Here is a 24,561-nt window from a genome sequence, read left to right on the forward strand (position 1 = left end):
AAGCAGAGATTATTGGAAATTGGTGGAAAGGTATTGTTTGGACTTTGGATGTCTTTGTCATTGTTTTGGGCCTCCATTGCCATTTTACTAAGCTTTGGTTCATTAATTAAAACAATGTCCACAAACCACTGACGATTTTCTACTTCCATTGCTTTGTTGCTTAATTTCACAGCGTTTTTTGCATTCGCGAGCTGGTTTGTGGTGTTCTTCTTGTTCTTGTTGCCCATGTTGTACATGTTGCCCATCTTCTCCTCCTAATTCTTGTTGGACTTTGTAGAACCTAGTTATGTTTAATCCGGTTGACGATCCGACCTAAACCGAATAATGTTACGTAATTTTTAATTGGAGATTTTTTGAGGCTTAGTCCATGGAGCGGAGGATTGGACCAAATTTTTTGACCCGTTTTGTAAACCATTGTGAATTTTGTGCGCAAGATATAAAAAACGCAATTTTGGTAACTAGGGTTTATTGTTGTAGTTTTTGAGAGAGAAAAAAAAATGTAGTTGCACTTTGTATTTTTTTTTCCCTGATAATAGTGAAATTTCTGCAACTCTATGGACACAAACAAATTACCAAACCACGTAAATATTATCTTGTGCACGTGATTGTTTTTTTTTTACGTGTATTTTCTCTAATTTTTGTTCTTCACAAGTTGAGAATTTCGTGTTAATTTCCTACGCTTTTAGTTTTCAGCTCAACTGCTCAAGCATCTTCAATTGCGGCGAGTCTAGCATCATCTCCGTCAACTTTTAACTTCGATACTTTCTTTATTCAATTTAAATACGTTTTTTTTTTTTAACATTCAAAATATATTGGTTGAATGTGATAACATTTGTCAATCTCTATTGTCTAAGTTGAAAAATTTTGATGTGGTCTTATTTTATACAGGAGGTAAATATAGACTTTTATACCGAATTCTTGTTAAAGTTGATCTCTAAATGATGATACAATTATTAAAGTAATATTTAACTGATCAACTGTACGGTCTAAAGACACATTATGCATCATCCCGCACATGTTATGCTTTTACTTTCAAATAAAAAAATGTTATGCTTTGTGTCTTAATACGTCTCTTATATTCTTATATAAAAATAAAAAAAAAAATGTCTCTTATAATATTTGGATCACACGGTTTCATTCAAAATAATGAGCCACATAGAGTAATTAGTAATATTGTATAATTAATGATAATTACAGGTTGGATAAAGTTTGGTTATAACTTAATTGTAGCTAATGACTACAACTCCCACAAAACAAAATTAACATGGCTTCAAAGACGACAATATCTACATAGTTTGAATGAAGTTGTTATAGAATAATTTGAATCCAAAACTTAAATTACTTTTTTTTTTTCCACCCATAACAATTAATAACAACATATGATTTAGAATTTGTTGTGAAAATGTTATCGGCATATCATTTCTCAAAACTTTAAATTTAAATATTTAATTGATGACATATCTATTGATCTTTGATTTTTTGGAAGATTTGCAAGTATAAAGGATATAAAAATAAAATGTTATCAAATTGTAGATTTGTCAAAATTTAAATTTAATAAAAAATATATTGAGTAGAGATATAACCAAAATTCTGTTACAATCTCTCCAATAAAGATTTATGGCTCGGTGAACAATGTTGAGCTCATAGATTTTGAATATGGTAGAACTAAAACCTACAAGGTTAGGATAAAAACAAAAGTTAGATTCACATCTACTCTTTTACCCAAAAAAAAAAATAGTTCCACAAAATAATGCACAACTTTCACCACAATTTTTCAAGTGGTTGTCTATAATTAGTGAAGAAAAAATAATAAGTTTATGTAAAAATAACGTGTAACTAGTCACAATCTACTAAGTAGGAGAATTGTGACAAAAATTGTGAGTTTATTTGTGATATTAGAATAACTTTCTCACTGTCTAAAAATACATTATAGTAGCAACTCCGTAAATAATTGTATAAAGTACACGCAACCTCGACCAACTTGACCATTGCAATTATATGATTATATGCTTTTCACACAGCAAAATATTAAACTAACATATTCAACAAAAGAATATTGAACCAAATTGTTTTGATTGAAATTTCAAAGGGCTTCTTATTAGTTATTATAAGCAAAGCCAAGCCAAGCCACCATATAGAGAGCTCACCGACAGCCTTAGCTAAACTAGCTACCAAGTTGGAAGCCGTCACAGAGTTGAAGCTAATCCTAAAATGATCCTCCTGATGAGGTCAAAACTCTCCATCACATGCCACGTCGGACATGTCATCCTACGTGGCGACAATTAGGTATGACCTTTTCTCCAACATTTTATCTTTTCTCCTAACCCTACCATACCATTTCTCTATCATAACCTTTTCCATTACTCTCTCTATATTGCTATATATACATAGCCCACACTTGTTTATGTCTTAAAATCTTGTTCTCTCTCTCTCTCTCTTTACAAGCACAAAAGCAAAAAAGAAAGAAAAAGCTATACAGGAAACATAAAAATTTAGAAAATGGGAAATTGTATAAGGCATGAATCCTCTGTGCAATGGGGTGGTGACTACTGGGGATCTCCAGAAAAGGAGGAGCTTTATGGTAGTGATAGAGATTGTGACATGGGGGACAATAATAAGGCCATGATTATGGAAGAGAAGGGTCTCCTTGGAGGAGCTGAGAGAAGTTTTACTAAGTCTTCATCTACTACTACTACTACTACTACAGAGGTAAAGATCAAGATCACGAAGAAACAGCTGGAGGAGTTGCTAGGCAAGGTGGACTTGAAAGAATTGTCTGTGCAACAAGTTTTGGCCCAGTTGATTAACGTTAGTGATCGATTTGATTCGCATCCAAGGTCCTGGAGGCCTGCCCTGCAGAGTATTCCTGAGGTGAATTGAGCTGAGGCTGTAGGTGATGATGAATATGCATGTATATATGGTAGTGATGATGAGTCTTTCTTGCTCTAATCCTCCTTATATATTTGGATGTTTTGGTCAATCAGGAATGTCATGTACTTGGTCTTGTTTTGTAAAGGAAGTGAAGGGGAATGGGGTTAGGACTTAGAAGGTTTCTACTGTAGATTTTGTTTATTGTTGTCTGTGAATACCAAAAACCTCTTTCTAGGCAGAGCCTAAGGTTTTGTTTTTTGTTCAAATGAGTCTCTCTCTCTCTCTCTCTCTCAAAAACAAAAAGCAATATTAGTGAAACAAAAAATTTCATTACATTTTTCACTTTTTCTTTTTTTCCCGTGATTGGAGTAATGCCACTTTCATTTGAACTCGATATTAACGTTAGATTTATAATTCACAAATATAAATAATCTTAAAAATTTTAAGAAGACTCAGTGATTGATTTTTCTCGTAATTTAAAAAAAAAAAAAAATTCAGTTGACAATGACAATAAGCTATAAAGTTATTAGGAATCCAATAAACCGCGGCTATTAGAAGAAAGAAAAATTAGCTAAGGTCTCTAATCACCATGACTTATTCCTCAAAACAGAAAATCCCAACTGTTAAGGTAATAAGGGTGTTTGAGAAATCTAGAAAAGCATGGGGCTACCCAATTTTAACCCGATAAGCCCATAGACAAGTCAAACCTGGTAAGGGTTTTTTTTGGGTCCATTGGAAGTGATTAGGCTGAAGAACTACGAGATAAGATAGCCATTGGATAAAAAAAACTTAAGGATACAACAAAATCTTATAATATTTTTACAATATTTTTATTTTGAGTTGTGGTGGGTTTCAATATAACTTTTTTTTTCATTTTATTACAAGAACTCCCACTAAATAAGTAAATGCATATTTTAATTAAGCTCGGTAATAACTATTATTATGAATAAAAAAAATTAAAAAAAAAAAATTCTCGAACTATAATGTTTTTTGTACTCTGGAAATTTTGCCAATCTCCATTAAAGAATAAAAAGTGATTTCTTTTAAGCTTATTTGTACCTGTGCTTTGGACTTTCTTCTCGGACTGGGAATTCCTTCAGGTTTGGCTTTAAAAACTCTGTTTCAAATTTGTGTAAAACAAACCTATCTCACTTGGTTTGGTTTTGTAGCTGTAATAAACTAGCTTTAGTTTATGTTTGTCATTCTTTTATCTTTGGTGGTAGAGTCCAGAGACGAAGGGCTTGAAGTTAGGCCCAGAATGCTAAGGCCTGTAAATTGGAAACTCGGTGTTGACTCTAGAAGGCCATGACACAGCAGGCCTAGCCCATCTCCCATATCACTCAATAAAGTAAAATTTATTCTCAGCCCAATATTTTTCAGACCATAAGAAATAATAGCACCTGGCCCAAAATAAACTATTTATCTGTCTGAGAGTCTATGATTAAACACCCAGCCTGACCACAAAAAGAAAACAAAAAGGTGAAAAATAAAAAATGAATTGAAACTCCTAGAACTTATTCAACCATGCTTCTTCTTTTTTTTGAGAAGACAGCCATGCCATGTTTAATTGTGTATAGTGGAATCATAATTATTTAGATGGCATTTATAGAATTTCAATCTATGATATGTTTATGATAATTATGCTCTTTATTATCAGATCAAAACATCAATTGATTTTTGGTGTAAGCAAGGATTGAATCATAAATTTTTTATTTAATTATTAAGACTTCATCGGTTGAGTTAACTAGAATTCACTTGGTGCCACAAGTTGTTGTTGTTGATTTTATTTATTTATTTTTTTACAATAGGTGCCACAAGTTATACGGTCAGTTAAATGATAAGGCAACAAAAATTTATTAAAAACAGTTTCATGCAATCTTTTGAACATAAAATTAATATGAAGGCATGCATGAAGGCAACCTTAATTCCCTTTTTTTTTCTTTTTCTTTTTTTATGAATTTAAGTTCAGCCATTTCTCTTCTCCTCACATATAAAGGGTTTGTCACTTTTTACAAGCATCAAGAGCCTCTTCAATTTTCATGTGGCGCTGCTCTATAATCAGAGCATTTTTTTTTTTTTTTTTTTTTTTTTGGGGGAAAGCTGTTTACATTTTGGACCGAGAATAGCAGCAGAAGGGGGGGGGGGGGGGGGGGGGGGGGATCAGACTTAAATCCCAATCCCTTTCATAATGATGTTAGATTCAAGTAAACATCATATCGACTCAGCCTTGATGTGATTAATATATATATATATATATATGATATATCCCAGTGATGAATTCCGTGGCTCATTATTAATTTATATCCATCTGCGTTCATGTCCACCGGTACCACATGGCAGCAAGGTTAGGTAAAACATTTTCTAGTATTTGTTGAATTTATGATACTCACAAGAAAGCGAAAAATTAAAGTAATTGTCCTTCATGGTATTCACAGATCTCACTCAGTTCCCACCAATGATCAGACAAACAGGAGTTCTATAGCCAAGAGAAAAAAACCAAAAAAAAAAAAAGTTGTTTTACCTACACAACCACTCCCATAACATTTTTTTCACAACCAAATTGTTAGTCCACCACAACATTTCATTATATGAAAATGTTGTGGATCATAAATTTTCTAGGGAAATTTTTTTTGAGTTGATTATAAATTAAGGTTCAAACTTTGTCATTATTCTTAAACATACATAATGAGAATTATATAGGCCAAAACTCGTAATTGATGCTTTAAATATCGTCACCAGTAATATTTGTGATAACATTTATTGTCGCTAACTGTTGTTGCACAAAATTAGTAACAAAAGAGGTTTTTAGTTACGATATTAATGTCATCACGATTATGTTAATATCAACGACGAGAATGTTGTTGCTAATAATATTTGTAACGATATTTGTTATCAATAACTATCGTTGCGCAAAATTAGTAACAAAAAGGTTTTTAGCGACAACATTAATGTTATCACAATTATGTTACTATCAACAACGACAATGTCATTGCTAATAATGACAAATTTAGTCATAAATAACCTAAGAACTCAAAGGAAAATGTCTTTGCTAAACATTTCCCACCATTTTCCAAAAGTGAAAAAAAAAAAAAAAAAAAAAAAAAATCTCAGCTTAGCATTAGCGAGAACCTATTACCGACCACATAATTAATGTAATTTGGTCACTAAAGGCCAAAATTCTTGTAGTGAGGATTGGAGTTTATCATTTAAAGAAAAAAAAAAGTCTGTAAATTTTGATATTTGTTTAAGTTGATCAAAATTTAATATAGTTTGATCGAAATTATGGACTAAAATTTGGACACCACGATACAATACAAGCACGCATAGTAAATATCTATATTTATATACATGCATGCACAAAAATTTCATGTTCCATGCAACATCAAGGAAAGGTGTGAAAATTAAGATAGGTTTAGAACACAAATATTGTAAAAGTATAAAATAAAGAATTATAGCTAAAAATGGTAAATAAATAGCCCCATAAAGGACTTCAGACATGCACTTGTGATTGTGGGGGCACCATTTTGACCTTTTAAGTTTTAACTCATTGTAAGGGTCGATAGAAGTGGAGTATGTAATGTACCATGTACTCATTCATTGTTTCCGACAAAGGGACAATAAAAGAAGTTTCATAGGTCCATAAAAAAGGAAGAAGAAGTTTCACATAGGAATTTTAGTGTGGCTTTAGTTTATGGACGACCATATATAATTAGTGACCTCATTAATGTGTGCCACTGCCACAGGTTATAGGATTCTTTTTGTTTATGGCATTGGTAAGTGCTGGGTAGACGAATTTGTATCCTATGTTCTCAAATTTGGGGAAAACAAATAATGTTATTGAACCATAATGCTCTTTGTACAGTATATAGATAGTGGTTTCCCTTAGTAGCTATTTTAGGTTATGTTTGAAAATTTGAATTTAATTTGGATTTGAATTTTAAATCAATAGATTTGAAATCTCAAATCTATTGATTTTAGATATCATTTCAAATTCAAGACTTTTAAAGGATTAAAACCTTCATGAATTTGGTTAAATCCGAATCCTTGATCCTTTAAAACTATTAAAACAAGTATTTGGATTTTAATTACTCAAATTTAAATCCAAAAGTCAAATCTTGGAATCCAAACACACCTATATTTCTTAAAAAATCATTTTACGAAAATTTTGATACTATTTTTTATGGGAAATATATAAAAAAAAAAATTGAAAAAAATCATTTGTTTTTTTTTTTCATTTTTCAAAAAAAAAAAATGTAAAAGTATTTCTTAAATGAATGTTCTTAGAGCATTCACATTGAGTAATGAAAAACCCTTGAGAATGCAAAATGCATACCACAAATGCCACCAAAAAAAAAAACCAACCTGCTCCATTGGATGATACATTTTGCATCTAAATTTGCATTCTTGCAACAATAAATTTTATGTTTGCATAATACTATAGCATCATTTTTTACCATATTGATCGTTTTTTTTTTTTTTTTTTAATATTCTTTCTTCTCTCTTTTCCCTTCCCTCTCCTTTTCGTTGTGTAGGATTGTGGGTAAAAAATATATTATTTTAATATAATGGAATACAAAATAATAATATAATATAATGTGTATTATAAAGTGGTAATGTAAAATACATAAAGTGAATTTTGGTGACACAAAATGCATTTATTTTTGCACAAACAAATTCGAAATGCTCTTAACCAGGGCATATGTTAAGAAAATCCATAAAATTTTTCTTATATATAAGCTTTTTATTATTCTTATTCATGATAGTATATGGTCAACGTACGTGCCTGCCCATGATAAAGATAAACCAATAATTTCTTGATGTTGATCATGGACAAGCATTAGCAAGTCCATCGCCACTGAACGTGGGCACTATATATATCACTTGGAAATTAACATGCATACCACACATGACACATCAATTACCAACTATTTCATTCAATTCCTAGTCCTAACGCAAGCGCATGCATTTGGACTTAGATTGCTATGATATCATATATGGACTTTGTCAATCGCTCAATGAACCTTCAAACGTATCATTATGCATTATGCATGTAATAACTAATATCTTCTTCACCATGCAAACCCTAAAGTAATCTCTCTCTCTCTCTCTCTCGCGGATAAATAAACCGTAATTTAATTTATTTATTAATATGTGGGTCACAAGCTGATTCATATAAACTACTCTATATCACAAGTCCATGTAAGTCCTTTATGGTAAAACATATCTTTGATGCATCATATATATATATAATATATGCCCCCCCCCCAAATTTAAAAAATTCTTTTATATTATGTGTTAGTATTAAAATTTTTAAATATTTAGCTACAAAAATAAAATTTGACTCCCCCAAATGTTTGAGTTAGTCCAATGATCTTATAAAAACTAATAGAATTTGTCAATCGATCTAGTAATTATAGAAACAAGATAGTTTTTGTTTTCACAAATTCATTTTTTTATATGTTTAATATCAAATTAGACAACTTTTGTATACTCATTGGAGCTTAAAAGATGATAGTTCCCCTAAAAATTATCTTGCGAAGATACATATGTGAAAGTTAAGGGTGTGAACCAACCTGCCAAAACCGACCCAACCCAACTCAATCCTTAGGGTTGGGTCGGCTTTTAGGGCTTGGTGAGTTAGGTTGGGTTACAAATTTTTTTGATAGCGGTTGGGTTGGACTTGGGTCATAAAATTTCAAACCCGCCAAACTTGACCTGACTCACCCATATATATAATATATATTTAAAATATATTTTATAATTAATAAATATTTTTAAATAACCAGCTCTTCCTCTTATCCTATATAAAAGCCAATATTAATGTATAACTGAGTTTGGAATATTAGTTCATATATTAATATATATTTTATTTATCAGTTCAAGTGGTATGAGTGATTTTTTTTTTTTGGGGTCAAAANATGTAAAATACATAAAGGGAATTTTGGTTACACAAAATGCATTTATTTTTGCACAAACAAATTCGAAATGCTCTTAACCAGGGCATATGTTAAGAAAATCCATAAATAATTTTCTTATATATAAGCTTTTTATTATTCTTATTCATGATAGTATATGGTCAACGTACGTGCCTGCCCATGATAAAGATAAACCAATAATTTCTTGATGTTGATCATGGACAAGCATTAGCAAGTCCATCGCCACTGAACGTGGGCACTATATATATCACTTGGAAATTAACATGCATACCACACATGACACATCAATTACCAACTATTTCATTCAATTCCTAGTCCTAACGCAAGCGCATGCATTTGGACTTAGATTGCTATGATATCATATATGGACTTTGTCAATCGCTCAATGAACCTTCAAACGTATCATTATGCATTATGCATGTAATAACTAATATCTTCTTCACCATGCAAACCCTAAAGTAATCTCTCTCTCTCTCTCTCTCGCGGATAAATAAACCGTAATTTAATTTATTTATTAATATGTGGGTCACAAGCTGATTCATATAAACTACTCTATATCACAAGTCCATGTAAGTCCTTTATGGTAAAACATATCTTTGATGCATCATATATATATATATATATATGCCCCCCCCCCCAAATTTAAAAAATTCTTTTATATTATGTGTTAGTATTAAAATTTTTAAATATTTAGCTACAAAAATAAAATTTGACCTCCCCAAATGTTTGAGTTAGTCCAATGATACTTATAAAAACTAATAGAATTTGTCAATCGATCTAGTAATTATAGAAACAAGATAGTTTTTGTTTTCACAAATTCATTTTTTTATATGTTTAATATCAAATTAGACAACTTTTGTATACTCATTGGAGCTTAAAAGATGATAAGTTCCCCTAAAAATTATCTTGCGAAGATACATATGTGAAAGTTAAGGGTGTGAAACCAACCTGCCAAAACCGACCCAACCCAACTCAATCCTTAGGGTTGGGTCGGCTTTTAGGGCTTGGTGAGTTAGGTTGGGTTACAAATTTTTTTGATAGCGGTTGGGTTGGACTTGGGTCATAAAATTTCAAACCCGCCAAACTTGACCTGACTCACCCATATATATAATATATATTTAAAATATATTTTATAATTAATAAATATTTTTAAATAACCAGCTCTTCCTCTTATCCTATATAAAAGCCAATATTAATGTATAACTGAGTTTGGAATATTAGTTCATATATTAATATATATTTTATTTATCAGTTCAAGTGGTATGAGTGATTTTTTTTTTTGGCTCAATTTAATAATAATAGTAATAAAAAAAAATTGTCAAACCCATGGATTCAACTCGACCCAACCCAACTCATGTGGATTGGGTTGGGTTAGATTGAATTTTTTTTACCTACCATGGTGGGTTGGGGTCAAAAAATTTCTTTAATCCGACCCATGCACAACCTTAGTGAAAATTGTTAATTTTATATACAATATGTATATTTTATAAATTATAACCAACACTAGTATCAAAATATTAATGTTTATATATGTGTACGTGCATTTACACATGTATGTGATAATTTATCTAGGGATTCTAGCCTTTTGCCCCTATTGAGCAAAATATTTGACAATATACCCCTGTTTCCAAACTATATAGGTTCGTACCTCTGTTTTGAAACTCGATTAATTTAAAATCGAGTTATGGCAAATGAAACTTTAATATTATATATATATATATTTGTATGGAACTCGAGTTCCATACCTATAGTGGCGTTTTTTTAGTGCTATAGTGGCATTTTAAGTGCAACTTGAGTTCCATGCAAGGTTTTTTTTTTTTTAATTATTCATTTGGCATAACTCGAGTTCCATGCAATCGAGATTTTCATTGAAACTCGATTTTATTAAAATCGATTTATTAAACTCGATTTTATTAAAATCGAGTTTCAAAATAAGGATACAAACCTCTTTAATTTGGAAACATGAACAAAATAAGGACACAAACTTATATAATTTAGAAACATAAACATATTGTCAAATATTTTGTTTAATAGAGGCAAAAAGGCCGGAATCTCGTAATTTATCTTATATAAAGCAAAATCAAGCTGACTGATGTAATGAACCTAAAATTCAGTACCAAAATTTTAAAGTAGAAAATTGGCTACCAACAATCGTGCAAGTCTCCATCATCACGTAGTTAAAAAGGATTACCAAGCAAAAAAACAACAATGATTACAATAAAAAGGATTGCTGTTTTAGTTTTTCAAAAACCGTGATTTTTTGTTTTTTTTTTTGAAGAATCAAAAACCCTTTTTTTTTTTTTTTTTTGAAAAATCAAAAACCGTGTTAGTGGTAGTAAATCGCTCACACACATTAATTAATTAAGGACCATGCATTATGTATTGGACCCACATGTGCTCATTGCACCTTACAGATTCTTTGGATCTCATCAAATACCCACCATTTCTTCTATGACCCACGTATCTCTATCTGTCTATCAATGTGGTTGCCCAAATCCTTGCTGCACTGACAGTATTTATGGATTTTACACAAACATTTTTACAATTTCTTTCCAGAATTTATTGAGATTACATATTATGATTGTCAATCAATATCAATGAAATCATTTTTAGTATACTCTAATCATAATACAAACTCTAATGAAAAAAAATTATAAAATTTTTGTCACTAAAATTATTGGTATGTATCTGTTGTTTTGTTTCAAAAAGGGAAAAGTTTTTTAGTTTGCATGGGACAAGTGTTAAGAATTTTGTAGTTTAAGGGCATTATTTGATTTTCCTAACGGAAAGAATATGGATATTCAATAACGTCCTCACTTTACACTTATTACTAGGGGAAAAAAATTGTCTGAAGTTCAAGTATTTTAAATTAAAATCATAGATCAAAAAGGTCGGGGACTAATAGCCGTTAAGCAAATTGCAGCAAAAAAATATTAACGGCTTTCTTGAGTGCCTAGCTTTCCTAACAAGTATAGAAAATAAAGATTTCATTAAACTAATTTAGACTAGATCTAAACCTATATAAATGTAAAAGTCTAACATAATTAATTACTATATACTATTATTTGGGCTCACAAAACAAGTTAGTCCATACTCTCTATATATATATATATATATAAAAGGCCACCCCATGTGGGAAAACTTCGTCGCCTTGCTAACATGCATGGGATGCTTGCTGACATGTACAAGCATTATTTGCCACGTGTAGACCATGAAAGAGTGCCACGTTGAGAGTCCCTCGGATGCTTTTTGCTCTTGTACTATATCTATATTCTATACTTAATAATAATGCAAGAAAAAAACAAGCAGATCTGAGAGTCTGAGGACACAAAATCTAACTCTTCGTTATTATTAGGACGGCAGCTAGGAAACAAGCAAAAATGTTTAAACTTTAAAGGCCGGTAATTGAAAATTGTTCAATCTTCGTGTCACATTACATTACACTCCTTTTTTTATCTTGAGAGAAAAACAAGACTACCTATTGGATTTTCATTATGCATCTCACACTAGTTATTACTTTGGTGGCATTCATCAAAAAAGGGAAGAATGTTAATGGTACATAAGAGATCTTTTTCACAATTATCTAAATTTTATTTATTTATTTAGGAATAATTACACATAACCCACTTATGGTTTGGGCGAAAATCACGTTGCCTCTTTGAAAAGTGTCACTTAACCCACCTGAGGTATGTTCTGTTTGTTTTTTGTAACCCACCTCTTTAAAATTATGGGTAAATAGGTATTCTTGCACAAATTTTATGTCTCTCTCCTCCAAAACAAAAAATAGCACAAAATGTAATAAAAACAATATCAAAAAGTGGTATTTTTCTGTCTCTCCATTCACACAAATTTTAAACCTGAAGAATATACCAAAAAAATTTATTCGCACATTCACACTACTCTAATTTTTTTTCCTTATTTTTTCTTCATTTTCTTTCTTTCATTTCATCCCAGCTGTCTTTCTCCTCACATTTTCTTCTCCATCTTCCCTCTGAGTTTCTCTCTTTTCCTCCATCGCCGATTTGCACAAGCCCATCCACCATAAACCCAGCTCGCCTCCCCAGCTCCATCTAGCCCTTCCGTCGACCCAGCTCGCCTCCCCAGCTCCGATCCAGCCCTTCCGCCGACCTAACTCGCCAATCTTCATAGCCCATTCTGCCGACCTAGCTCACCGATCTTCTTCCACTCCTCACCGGCCCAACTCCCTACCCAAACGTATTCCTCCACTCGCCGCCGACTCTCACTCTCTCTCCAGTTCCTCACTCTCGCCAACCCAAGCGTGGACTTTGCCATGTTCAATGTGGGTTTCGGGTTTAATGGTTTGTGGGTTTGATGGCAGTGGATTTTAGTCGTGGTAGTGGGTTTGTGGCAGTGGATTTTGGTTTGTTTTGTAGTGGATTGTGGGTCAATGGTGGTGTGGCTGGATTTTGTCTGGGTTTTGTGGTGGCTGGGTTGCTATATTCCTCCTAAGCCGTGGGTTTCGCCATGTTCAATGTGGGTTTCGGGTTTAATGGTTTGTGGGTTTGATGGCAGTGGATTTTGGCCGTGGCAGTGGTTTTGTGGCAGTGGATTTTGGTTTGTTTTGTGGTGGATTGCGGGTCAATGGTGGTGTGGCTGGATTTTGTCTAGGTTTTGTGGTAGCTGGGTTGCTGGATTGCTGGATTTCGCTGCTATGCCTCCCCTCTTTGGGTGGATCGTGGTTTAATGGGTTTTGTTTTTTATTTTGTTTTTGATGTGTGGATCGTGGTTGTGGTCTGGGTTGCTAGATTTTGTTTTTGATTTTTTTTTTTTTCTAGTTAATGGGTTTGGTAGTGGAACGGGGTTGGGTATGTTCTTCATGTTCAAAATTAGAGAGAGACAAATATCACTTTTTGATCTTGTTTTTCTTGCATTTTTGTGTTATTTTTTGTTTTGGAATGAGAGACATAAAATTTGTGCAAGAATACCTATTTACCCCTAATTTTAACAAAGGTGGGTTACGGAAAAACAAACGGAACATACCTCAGGTGAGTTAAGTGACACTTTTCAAATCACGGGTAGGCAACGTAATTTTCGCCCAAACCACAGATGGGTTATGTGTAATTATTCCATTTATTTATTTATATATGACATGATTATCTCAGATAATTTGCATTTCACCTTCCTTCAAAAACATTTTTAATTAAATGATATGGTGTATTAATTAGGATTGTACGTGCACATAACTATGCCTAGAACTTTTTTTTTTTTTTTGAGAAGAAACTAAGCCTAGAACTAAATGTGATTTTTTGTATCACAAGGATATACCCGTGGTACAAAATGAAAATGATTAGAACTTACAAAATCCAACTATAAATGCAAATCTAATATTACTTTTTTAATTTTTACTCGGCATTGAAAGGAAATTAAAAAAAATAAAAGTTGTTTCGGTGCATCCATATTCCCAATGTTAGAATCTTCTTTTTTTCCCCTAAAAAAAGTGGATGTTAAATAATAATAATAATAAAAAACTGTAATATTTTTTTTATCCCTACTACCTTTATGAACAAATTGCATCTCTCCTCTCTTATTATAAGTGTACATGGTAAATTCTGACTCAACAATAATGACAAAGATATGTTTATTACTATCAATTATCAATCCTAATAATTGCACAATCATACTTTTCCATTATTCATCAACAAAATCATAATTTTCCATTTAAGATGAAATCAATAATTCAAAAAATAAAAACTAATTATTTATAAAACAGATGTCATATATTGAAATTATATATATAAAAGTAAAGAATAAAAACAATTATAATAACCTCAAAAAAGTAAAGAAAATGGTGGACATTATATTTTAAACCCTAAAGTTTAAGGCTATAATAAGTTAATCCTAATAAATTAATCCTATAGTTTATTTAGTTTCATGTCGAATTGAACTTTTAAAAATCATATCAATTTGAGCCATTAATCAAACTTGAAATGTTTAAAATTTAAATTGATATGATTTTTAATTGGAATTAGTATAAGATTTTTCTAACAAAACTTCAAAAGCTAAGGTGTCAATCCATGACATGTCAAAATAAAATAAAAAGATTACATTGTGATCTATCACAATTCACAACTCAAAATAAGTATGTTATATAAATGTTATGAGATTTTATAGTATCCATAAACTGTACCTTGTTAGTAAAACTACAAGATTCAATTTATATTCATCTTAAACTACTTGAGTTGTTTATTTATAAAATTTAGGGTTTAATATGTCACAACAATGAAAAAAAAAAGTTTAAAAAAGTAATTTGCCAACTAGTAAAATTTATGGCCAATTTGGACTTTGGATGAAGAGAGAAATATTGGGTAAGTGAGTAGAGTAGACTTGGAATTGACCTAATAATAAAAATTAATTATTATGGCGCCAAAGCCATAAATTAAAATTATATTCCATCCTAGAAAAAAATTGTAAATTATCCATTAAGAAATGAAAAGATTTTGTAGGTTCTAGTTAGCTCACTTAGTAAAATCTTTGATGGTTAAATAAGAGATTTAGGGTTTAATCCCCGCCTACACCAAAAATTAATCGGTATCTTGGTCTGATGATAAAAAACTATCATTGGATAGACGCTATAAGTTGAAAATCTCTCCAAAAAAAAAAAAGAAGAAAAAATTCCTGATTAAGGGTGCGTTTGTTTCAGTGTAAAACACTTTCAGGAAATTATTTTACACTCTTGTGCGTGTTTGGCAGCTACGGAAAATACGGTTAACGAAAAATCATTTACGTTTTGACAAGAAAATAAGCCACTTTGAGCGTAAAATCATTTACGCTTTGATTTAACCTTCAAACCATTTCTGGAAATCACGTACCTGAAGAGAGAGCTTGAGCACACTCCTCACACGGTCCAAAACCCATCTCCAAGCTCATCTCAGCCAAGCTCCGGCTAGCCTAGATTGTGTTGCCCCACGATCCAAAACCCATCTCCAAGCTTACCTTCAAACCATTTCCAAAAAAAAAAAAAAAAAGAACCGAACCCAAAGAGAGAGAGGGAGAGAGAGGCCAGTCACCTGAACTTGAGATCGACTCCATCACCGTCGGGGTCATGCCTCTCACCACCGATCAAGCAAAGATCGATTCCAATGCCACATGATCTCGCCTTTGCCACGCGATCTCGCGTCTAGATTGAACCCAATCGCCTCTCTCTCTTCCTTCTTCTCTCAATTTGACCGGATTTGATGAATGTTTTTTTTTTTTTTTTTTTTTTTTTTTTTTTTTTTTTTTTTTTTTTTTTTTTTTTTTTTTTTTTTTCCGGTTTTGTTTCTTTTGTGTTTCTGAACTGAGAAATGATATTATATTTGTTTGGAAGCTGAGAAAATGTGAGCAACAAGTAGAAAATGTGTTTTCTATAGTATTTTCAAGAACACAACCAAACATTAAAAAATATTTTTCAAAGTATTTTTAAAATACCACCAAACATTTGAAAATATTTTTTTTTATCTGAAAATATTTTACACTTGGAAAACATTTTACATAGAACCAAACACAGCATAAAAAAAAAAAAGTTTGAAAAAGATTAAACGAACCGTTTATACGGCTATTCCTCTGTAATGTCCTTTTCGATTAATGACTTTTCAAATTACAACGTCTATTTGCCAAAAACAAAACGACATCGTGTAACCCCCCGCCCCTATCAAACCGACACCGTATTGGTCCAAATTTAATTTACAGAGACGTTGACCATACAAATACACGTATGTCTCAGTTCGCGTCATTTTCTTAACCCGAATCTCTCTCTCTCTTTCTCTCTCTCCGAAGCTCAGCTCTCTCTGTACTTTTTTTCCTATTTCACTCTCTCTCTCACACACACACACACACCCACACACACAGTTTCATTGTCACACACAAACTCAAACACCTTCTCCTTCTCTCTCTCTCACACTAAATGGGCGAATCTAGCTTTCGAAGATGAAGATCACCGGAAAGCCGCAACTGCCGGCGACATTCGCGGCGAGTTTTTCCTCCAAAACCCTAAACCCTTCTCCGGACTCAGATCTTCAGTACCACAAGCCTAGTACCAGCACTCGCAGGTCCACTCCGCGCCGAGCGACCCGGAACCCGACCCGTTTGAGGCGCACCGGAGCTTCGAACTCAGGCAGGCGTAGCCGGCCCGAGACTCCGCTACTCGGCTGGAAGATCCACCACGGAGGTAGGAAAAACGACGAGGAGAACGACAAGTCGCCGCCGCGGCGAGAATGTCGCCGGAAAGTACGAGAGGAAGTTGTCGTTTCGGCCAGGAAGCTCGCCGCTGGGCTATGGAGGTTGCAGATGCCGGAAATGTCCGCCGGCGTCGGAGAACGGAGCAGTATCCGGAGGAGCGAAGCTCAGTTAGGGCTTCAGGTAAAGTTTGAGTATCATTTTCTTTCTTTCTTTGGAATTTCAAGATCTGTGATTTTTAGGTCTATTTTGGAAATATTTTTTGAATGCATTTATACTTTATAGACCTTTTTGTAAAAGTTATTTATTTATTTTTTCTTTTTGGGTTGCTTGGTTTTGAAGTTTTATTTTATTTTATTTTTTTAGTTTTTGTTCTTTTGAGTTTGACTTGTGAGAACGTGTTTGATCATATATTTTTTTTTCATGCTAAAATTTATTTTGGATTTTCTGTGATTGGGTGTGAACTGTGAAAGACTAGCGTTGAGGTTCAAATTTAAAAGGGAGTATTTTGTTGTTCACTGCAATGGTGTCTTTGATTCATTTGTTACATATAAAATTAAGCTATGGATTCCAGTTAGCGCAACTGTAAAGTTTTTTTTTTTTTTTTTTTGTCATCGAATAAGCGAGTTCGAATAATCAAATCCCTCCTACACCAAAAACGAATAGGAGTCTTAGCCTGATGATAAAGGGCAATTATTTTTCTATGAAAGTAAGGCCGGTTAAATTTCCTCTTAAATCGGTTTTGGTTGATTGGGAAATTTTTTTTAGTTTGGTAATATGGACTACTGGACTTCCTTTAGTAAGATTTATAGTAATTGGAATTTTATCATAATGTTTTAATTGTGCCTGTGATCTAATTAAATTTGTTTTAGGACGTGTAGATATTGCCTTAAACGGTTCCCTAAAACTACCCATCTTTACTGCATTTTGTTGGGCGTGCTGTTTTTTAAATGTTTGGTTGGATTTCTATGTGGTAAAGTTCTTGCCTAATTGGTTTTAGATACTATGTGATTTTTCTCATTATATTGTTCCTCCATGCAGCATAGTATGGGCCATGTAGGTGATCCTTTTATGTGTCATCGTAGCGGTAAAGCTTATGGTTTTGAAGAGAAGGATGTTTTACAAACCCCTGGTTCTGTTGCTGGCACAAATAATGGATTCTTGTGTAAGGTATGATGCTTCTTATAATTATTTAATTGAACCATAATGCGTTTGAAAGTAATGACCTGTTCGATTTGGGGGCTACTGAGTTGAGGATGATTTAGCTATTGAAATATAGCCTGTGTCGTGTATCGTTTTTCACTTGCTAACTGGTCACTTTAAGTTCCTTAATTGAAAACTGAAGTATTGATAACCCATTGGATTTGGAGATACGGAGTGAGGATCGTATAGCAGCTCAGGTGAAATCCCAACCCATTTATTATCTTGTGCAGGTGGCACACATTCAATGCCACATGTTTATCTTGCTAACTAGCAACCACCTAGGGAAGGCCTTTTGTCCTTAGTCAGGCGATTTCCTTTTCGAGGATTGGTGATTGTGTTATCATCAATATCATTTGCTAAGTCATTAATTCTTTTAAATGGTTGGTCGGCATTTTGAATTTTCATTAGTATAGAATTTTCTGATGGGAGTTTCAAGTTGTTCAATTTGGAATTTACTCATATGAAAGGATTTAGTGCAAAATTTCTTGCCAATACAGTTCAGCATATTAATCAGTCAATTGAATTTCTTTCTTTGGTAGGATCAGAATCTATCAATTGAATCAACATATATTATCAGGAATTACAAAATGGAATGTCATTATTTATTTAATTTCGGGAAAAATATACTGAAATATATACAACTGGAGATGTACAATGGGATTTAAGTCTGGGAAAAAAGAGGCTTGGGATGGAATTTCCTCACTTATATTCACTAAAAGATTCCACTAGTTTGTTAAAGTTTACGCAATAACTTGGGGTTGGTCACTCTGAGATACTAAATACTTCCTGAATTTATTCAATCCTGTCAAAAAGAGAGAATTTTACCAGAACACATGAAATGGTGTGCAACCCTGATTTGCACAATGAATTGGATAATTTCTTAGTGCTATATTGTCAATTAGACAAGAAATTACACAACTTTGTTTTCACTCATTCTGAATAAAGCATTTGTTGCCAGAGTAAAGTTTGCTGGTGGGTATTATAGATACAATCATGAAATTATTAGTCCCTGTTTGCAGCTTGTAAATTTAAATATGTTTTTCTTTTCTTGGTCTAATATTGGATGGTTTTACACTTTTCCAGCTTGAACCTTCATTTCAGTTCTCAAACCCTGCAATGGAGGGGGCAACGAAATGGGACCCTGTCTCCTTAAAGACATCAGAAGAAGTGCGGCAGATTTACAGTCACTTGAAGCTCCTTGACCAACAACTAGGTGCTGTTTCAGTGGTTTCTGCACTTCAAACCGAATTAGAGCAGGCTCGAGCCTGCATTCAGGAGCTTGAGACTGAGCGGCGATCATCAAAGAAGAAACTTGAGCACTTTTTGAGGAAAGTTAGTGAGGAAAAGGCCTCTTGGCGAAGTAGGGAGCATGAGAAAATCCGTGCATTTATTGATGACTTGAAAACTGAAGTGAACAGGGAAAGGAAAAATCGACAGAGGACTGAAATCATGAATTCCAAATTGGTTAATGAGCTGGCTGATGCCAAATTATCAGCAAAGCGATATATGCAGGACTATGAGAAAGAAAGAAAGGCCAGAGAATTAATTGAGGAAGTATGTGATGAGCTTGCAAAGGAAATAGGAGAAGACAAGGCTGAAGTTGAAGCACTAAAGAGGGAGTCCATGAAACTCCGAGAGGAAGTGGAAGAGGAAAGGAGGATGTTGCAGATGGCTGAGGTCTGGCGTGAAGAACGTGTTCAGATGAAGCTGATTGATGCTAAGGTGGCCCTTGAACAGAAGTATTCTCAGATGAGCAAGCTTGCAGCAGATCTGGAGACATTTCTGAGGTCAAGATGTGCAACTCCAGATGTGAAGGAGATGAGAGACATAGAGTTGCTTCGACAGGCTGCGGCCTCTGTGAATATTCAAGATATCAAGGAATTCTCATATGAACGTCCCAATCCGGATGATATTTTCTCCATTTTTGAAGAAGTTAATTTTGCTGAATCCAATGATAGGGAGATTGAACAGTGTGTCACTTACAGTCCCGCTAGTCCTGCCTCCAAAATTCATACAGTGAGTCCTGAAGTTAATGTGATCAACAAGGACAGCATTCACAGACTTTCAAATGCATTTACTGATCAGAATGGTGATATAGAAGAAGATGAAAGCGGGTGGGAAACTGTGAGCCATGTTGAGGATCAGGGCTCAAGTAATTCACCAGAAGGGAGTGCCCCATCTGTCAACAGGAATCGCCAAGACAGCAATGTCTCAAGGAGCGGAACAGAATGGGAGGAAAATACTGGCGAAGAAACACCAATTACTGAAATCAGTGAAGTCTGCTCAGTACCGAGGCAGTTGAAGAAGGTGTCTTCAATTGCACGGCTTTGGAGATCATGCCCAAGTAATGGGGAAAATTACAAGATTATTTCTGTAGATGGACTGAATGGTAGACTTTCAAATGGAAGGATGTCCAATGGAAGCATCTTATCTCCAGATAGGGGGTCAGGTAAAGGTGGCATTAGCCCCCCAGATTTGGCGGGGCAGTGGAGTTCTCCTGAGTCTGGGAATCCTCATGCAACTAGAGGGATGAAAGGGTGCATACCTCGCAGCACTCAGAAGAATAGTTTGAAGGCGAAGCTTTTGGAGGCGAGGATGGAAAGCCAGAAGGTCCAATTGCGCCAAGTTCTTAAGCAGAAGATTTAGACACAGTGAGGCAGAGCTTGCTCATCTTTGTTACCAACAAAGCCAAATGGAAATAAGTAGTTTCGTTGCCACCTTGAAAGGAACCCATTTGAAACTGCGCAGAGGTCGGTGTGAGGAGCCAGTGAATAAAATTCTCACGAATGGCGGGGTGGAATCACTCATTTTCTGGTTCTCCAATTTGTATCTACAATTGATTATGTTCTGCAGAAAAGTTTCTGTTCACGAGTGATGCCAACCCCTGAGGAATAACGATATTTAATGGATCATCCAGGTTATCTTCTGTCATGAGTAGCCCATTTGCTTGTATAGGTTATAGGATTCTCACTGCAAGTGACTTGGGGAGCAAACTATGCTATTTGTACTGTATCATTAAGTCAGACACCATCAAGGAATGAAAAATGCATGCTAGAAAAATGATGAAATTTTCATTTGTAATTTATATTCTTGTTTTATGGGGGATAAATTTCTCCCTGAATATCTTATAGATAATGCCATTTGCTCCCCAAAAAAAAAAAAAAAAAAAATCAATTGCCAACAAAAAGGATTATTTGTATGGGTTAGTATGGGGGAAGGAATCACTCAAGCTAAAATTTCGATCAGAATGGTCTCAAGATTGAGTGAAATGGTAACTTTTACTTTCAAAACTAATAATTAGAAATAAATAAATTAAACAATTGCATTTCTTCAGTAATCGAACACAATTTAAGAACATGTGAAACAGTAGTAGAACACAAGTTAAGCTCATGTGAAAGAACCGAGTTACTTGTTGGCCCGATAGTAGGGGAGGTGAAGAGAGGCTGAATTTGAGATTTGATTTGAATGCCTAGTACTTGGATCTGATAGAATTTAATATAAAGTCTAAACAAACATCAATGTTAAAAAATGTGGGTAATAGGTGATGTAAAACAAGTATTTGGCGTGTTCTTTGACTAATTTGAACATTAATTTAAAAATATATGCCTAGCATAGAGAATATGGTAAGAAAATAGACAAACCTCTAGTCTATACACAATTACGTTTGTCAATTAGGGTCCTCAGAAGGTGGTTTGTAAGGCTCCTGATAACAATATCTATCACCACCAATCCACCATGTGGTTCGAAGTCCATTCTAGCGTTATCTTGATCATTCCTCTCATAGCCATACCTTATGTTTTCATGAAAACCAGACCTATGTCTCCTATTGTCATGCCCATTCAAATGAGAAGATCTATAAGGCCCATCATTTTTTGGGAAATCATTTTGAGGAATTTCAATTCGAGGTGGATCAACCTTTTCTTGTTCAACTCGAAGTTGCTCACTCGAGGTTGATCAAATCTAGGTGGTTCAACTCAAGGTGGTAGTGGATCGACTCTTGGTTGTAACCTTAGGATTGCTTAAAGGCCTTTCATGCCTCCCCGAGTGTATTGTTGGCTGGAGGACCATTTTCCTCTCCAGAGTTATGTCCAGTGGTGGTATTTTGGAATCTTTGAAGTACCTCTTTGAAGGCTGGGATCATTGCATTGGGCAGAATTTCCACCACTTTATGGCTAATAGATCTGATAAATATTTAGCTTCGAAGCCAATATATCAGCCGTTCGATTTGGCAGAACTTCGTAGTTTTGATCCAATTTGTGTTAGAAGTTGGTTTCAAACCATTTGTTTTTAAGTGTTCTATTATAGTTCGTGCTGATTCTCCCTTGACTCATCTTCAGCTTGGGATTCCAAACTTGCAGCATCATTGTTTCTCATTCTTCGAGTTGTTGCTGGCATTTAATCTCACTGTGGTTGCCAATTTGTTTGATTAGATACCAATTTTTAGTTAGCCTTGGTCTCTTGATACTAGCTTTGGCAAGATTTAGAGCCCATTGAATTACAGTTGCTTCAACTTGCATAGGGAAACAACTTTCATAGACCTTGGCCCTGACCTTGATCATATTACCTTTGCCCATGTTCACTTCTAGTCGCAACAGCAAGTGTAGTGAATTCCTCTAATACCAACGGCATCAACATTAAGTTTTATGCAATCACAATTCACAAGGAGGGGTTCCCAGATGCCAAACTCTCACCCATCACCCCATCCTCAACTTGCACCAATGAGTTTGCATATTTTAGTACTCTCTTTCCAAATTGCATATGAGATTCATGGTGTTAACCTGGCCCCCATTATGCACAATTTGGTTTCTCATATTCCATATAGAATCTACAGTAAATGCTATTAGAACTTAGAATTGTGTGGTTAAATTATTAAATTTACTATATCTCAATAGTTTAAATTTTTAGAATAACCAGTAATTTATTATGGTATCAGAGCAGGAAGTCTTGTGTCACATGTGAGAGAGAGTGTTAGAACTTAGAATTGTGTGGTTAAATGATTAAAATTAATTTAACAAATGCCAACTATACGGTGCAAAACTCAGTCAATTTCTTATCTTGTTGCTCCTGGTTCATCATTTGGATGAATCGGATAGCAGAGTTAAAGGCTAAATTTATTATATCTTCATCAAATCCAATATAACCAAATTGACCTGGCAATATCAATATGGCAATTTATAAACAAATGAGCCACTGTTTCCACTCCTTCCCCACACAGCACACAATTTTTTTCATCAAAGCCCTATCTCCTAACAAGTTGGTCATTGGTTGACAGCTAATTTGATCCAATCTTCATCAGATCAACAATATCCTATTCCAAATGCATGCCCAAAAATCTCCAAACACGACGGGTTCCAAGAAAATAATTGGGTGAGAGGATATAGATTGATTAGATTTATAGAAACCTTAAAGTAGCGTGTCATTTTAATAATCTTAACGTAGACTTGTATAATTTATAATTTTAATTTATCCATAAAATTTTATCTATGGAAACCAAAGAAACCCCAAAATATATTTGCTAAGGCAGGGAGAATCAAGAATGTTGTTTCTACACGTTAAAAAGATCTCTTTCGTAAAGCTATTGCAAAAGAACGCCAACGAGAATGTTACATCCAAAAGCTACATATTTGTTTTTTTTACTCAACCTCCGAACCTCCTGGCTATTACAAGTTATTTATTTAACAAAAGCATTATGTTATGTTATCATGGAATAAAATAAGAAAATTTACAAGTACGGACACAACAAATTTGATACCTACTTATGTAACAAATTATTAATAGAGTTTTAATTCTTTTAATCTCATGCTACTACTTCAAAGATTAGGTCATTTTATAGTGGTATTCTGGTTATGTAATACTAGTCTCATCACACGCGCTTTGCACATGCAATGAGACTTTTTTTTATTTTCAGTTTAACATAAATTTTCAATTTGAATTTATCTATTGTTAATGAGATTACACATAAAAGAATTTTATAAAACTAAAATTTAATATTTGAAATGAGATAAATTGCTGGGTTTAGTGTATACTATTTTTAAGGAAAAAAATGTATCATACTTTTTTTTGATTAGTATGTATCAGACGTACTTGAGATATGTTTAGGTAGAAATTGTGCTAATTTTTAGGAAAAAAAAAGTTTTACAATAGTTTTTTATTTTTATTTTTTATTTTGTTGAATTACAATTTTAATCTTATTTTTTATTTTTAAGGATAAAGATTATTTAATTAAATTAGGGGTATTTTAAATATTTTTAAAGCCATAACTAACTTTCTGAATATTTTAATATATAGAAATATTATAAGCCTGTTTAAGAAATTCTAAATACTACTTTCGTGTTCATGTATTGTAATAAGTATTACTGTTCTTCAAAAAAAATTA

The 24,561-nt window shown here is 33.5% G+C and overlaps 2 protein-coding genes across 2 annotated transcripts; both read left to right on the top strand.

Moving 5' to 3' along the window:
- The first annotated feature begins 2,499 nt into the window (after positions 1-2,499).
- LOC112019084 (uncharacterized) lies at positions 2,500-2,880 on the top strand. Its single transcript, XM_024051611.2, has one exon. The coding sequence runs from the start codon at positions 2,500-2,502 to the stop codon at positions 2,878-2,880; it is 381 nt and encodes a 126-aa protein (XP_023907379.1).
- Positions 2,881-16,537: 13,657 nt separating this feature from the next.
- Positions 16,538-21,270, top strand: LOC112019081 (uncharacterized). The gene is made up of 3 exons (XM_024051607.2): positions 16,538-17,165; positions 18,024-18,152; positions 19,269-21,270. Exons 1-3 carry the CDS (start codon positions 16,734-16,736, stop codon positions 20,829-20,831), a joined length of 2,124 nt encoding a protein of 707 aa, XP_023907375.1. The 5' UTR covers positions 16,538-16,733; the 3' UTR covers positions 20,832-21,270.
- Positions 21,271-24,561: the final 3,291 nt, after the last annotated feature.

Source organism: Quercus suber, unplaced genomic scaffold (assembly GCF_002906115.3).
Source record: "Quercus suber isolate HL8 unplaced genomic scaffold, Cork oak 2.0 scaffold_844, whole genome shotgun sequence".
Taxonomy (NCBI): Eukaryota; Viridiplantae; Streptophyta; class Magnoliopsida; order Fagales; family Fagaceae; genus Quercus; species Quercus suber.

Coding starts and splice junctions, on each gene's coding strand:
- LOC112019084 (XM_024051611.2), top strand. CDS start 2,500: ATGGGAAATTGTATAAGGCATGAATCCTCTGTGCAATGGGGTGGTGAC.
- LOC112019081 (XM_024051607.2), top strand. CDS start 16,734: ATGAAGATCACCGGAAAGCCGCAACTGCCGGCGACATTCGCGGCGAGT. Junction 17,166..18,023: donor AAGCTCAGTTAGGGCTTCAG/GTAAAGTTTGAG, acceptor TCCTCCATGCAG/CATAGTATGGGCCATGTAGG. Junction 18,153..19,268: donor ATAATGGATTCTTGTGTAAG/GTATGATGCTTC, acceptor ACACTTTTCCAG/CTTGAACCTTCATTTCAGTT.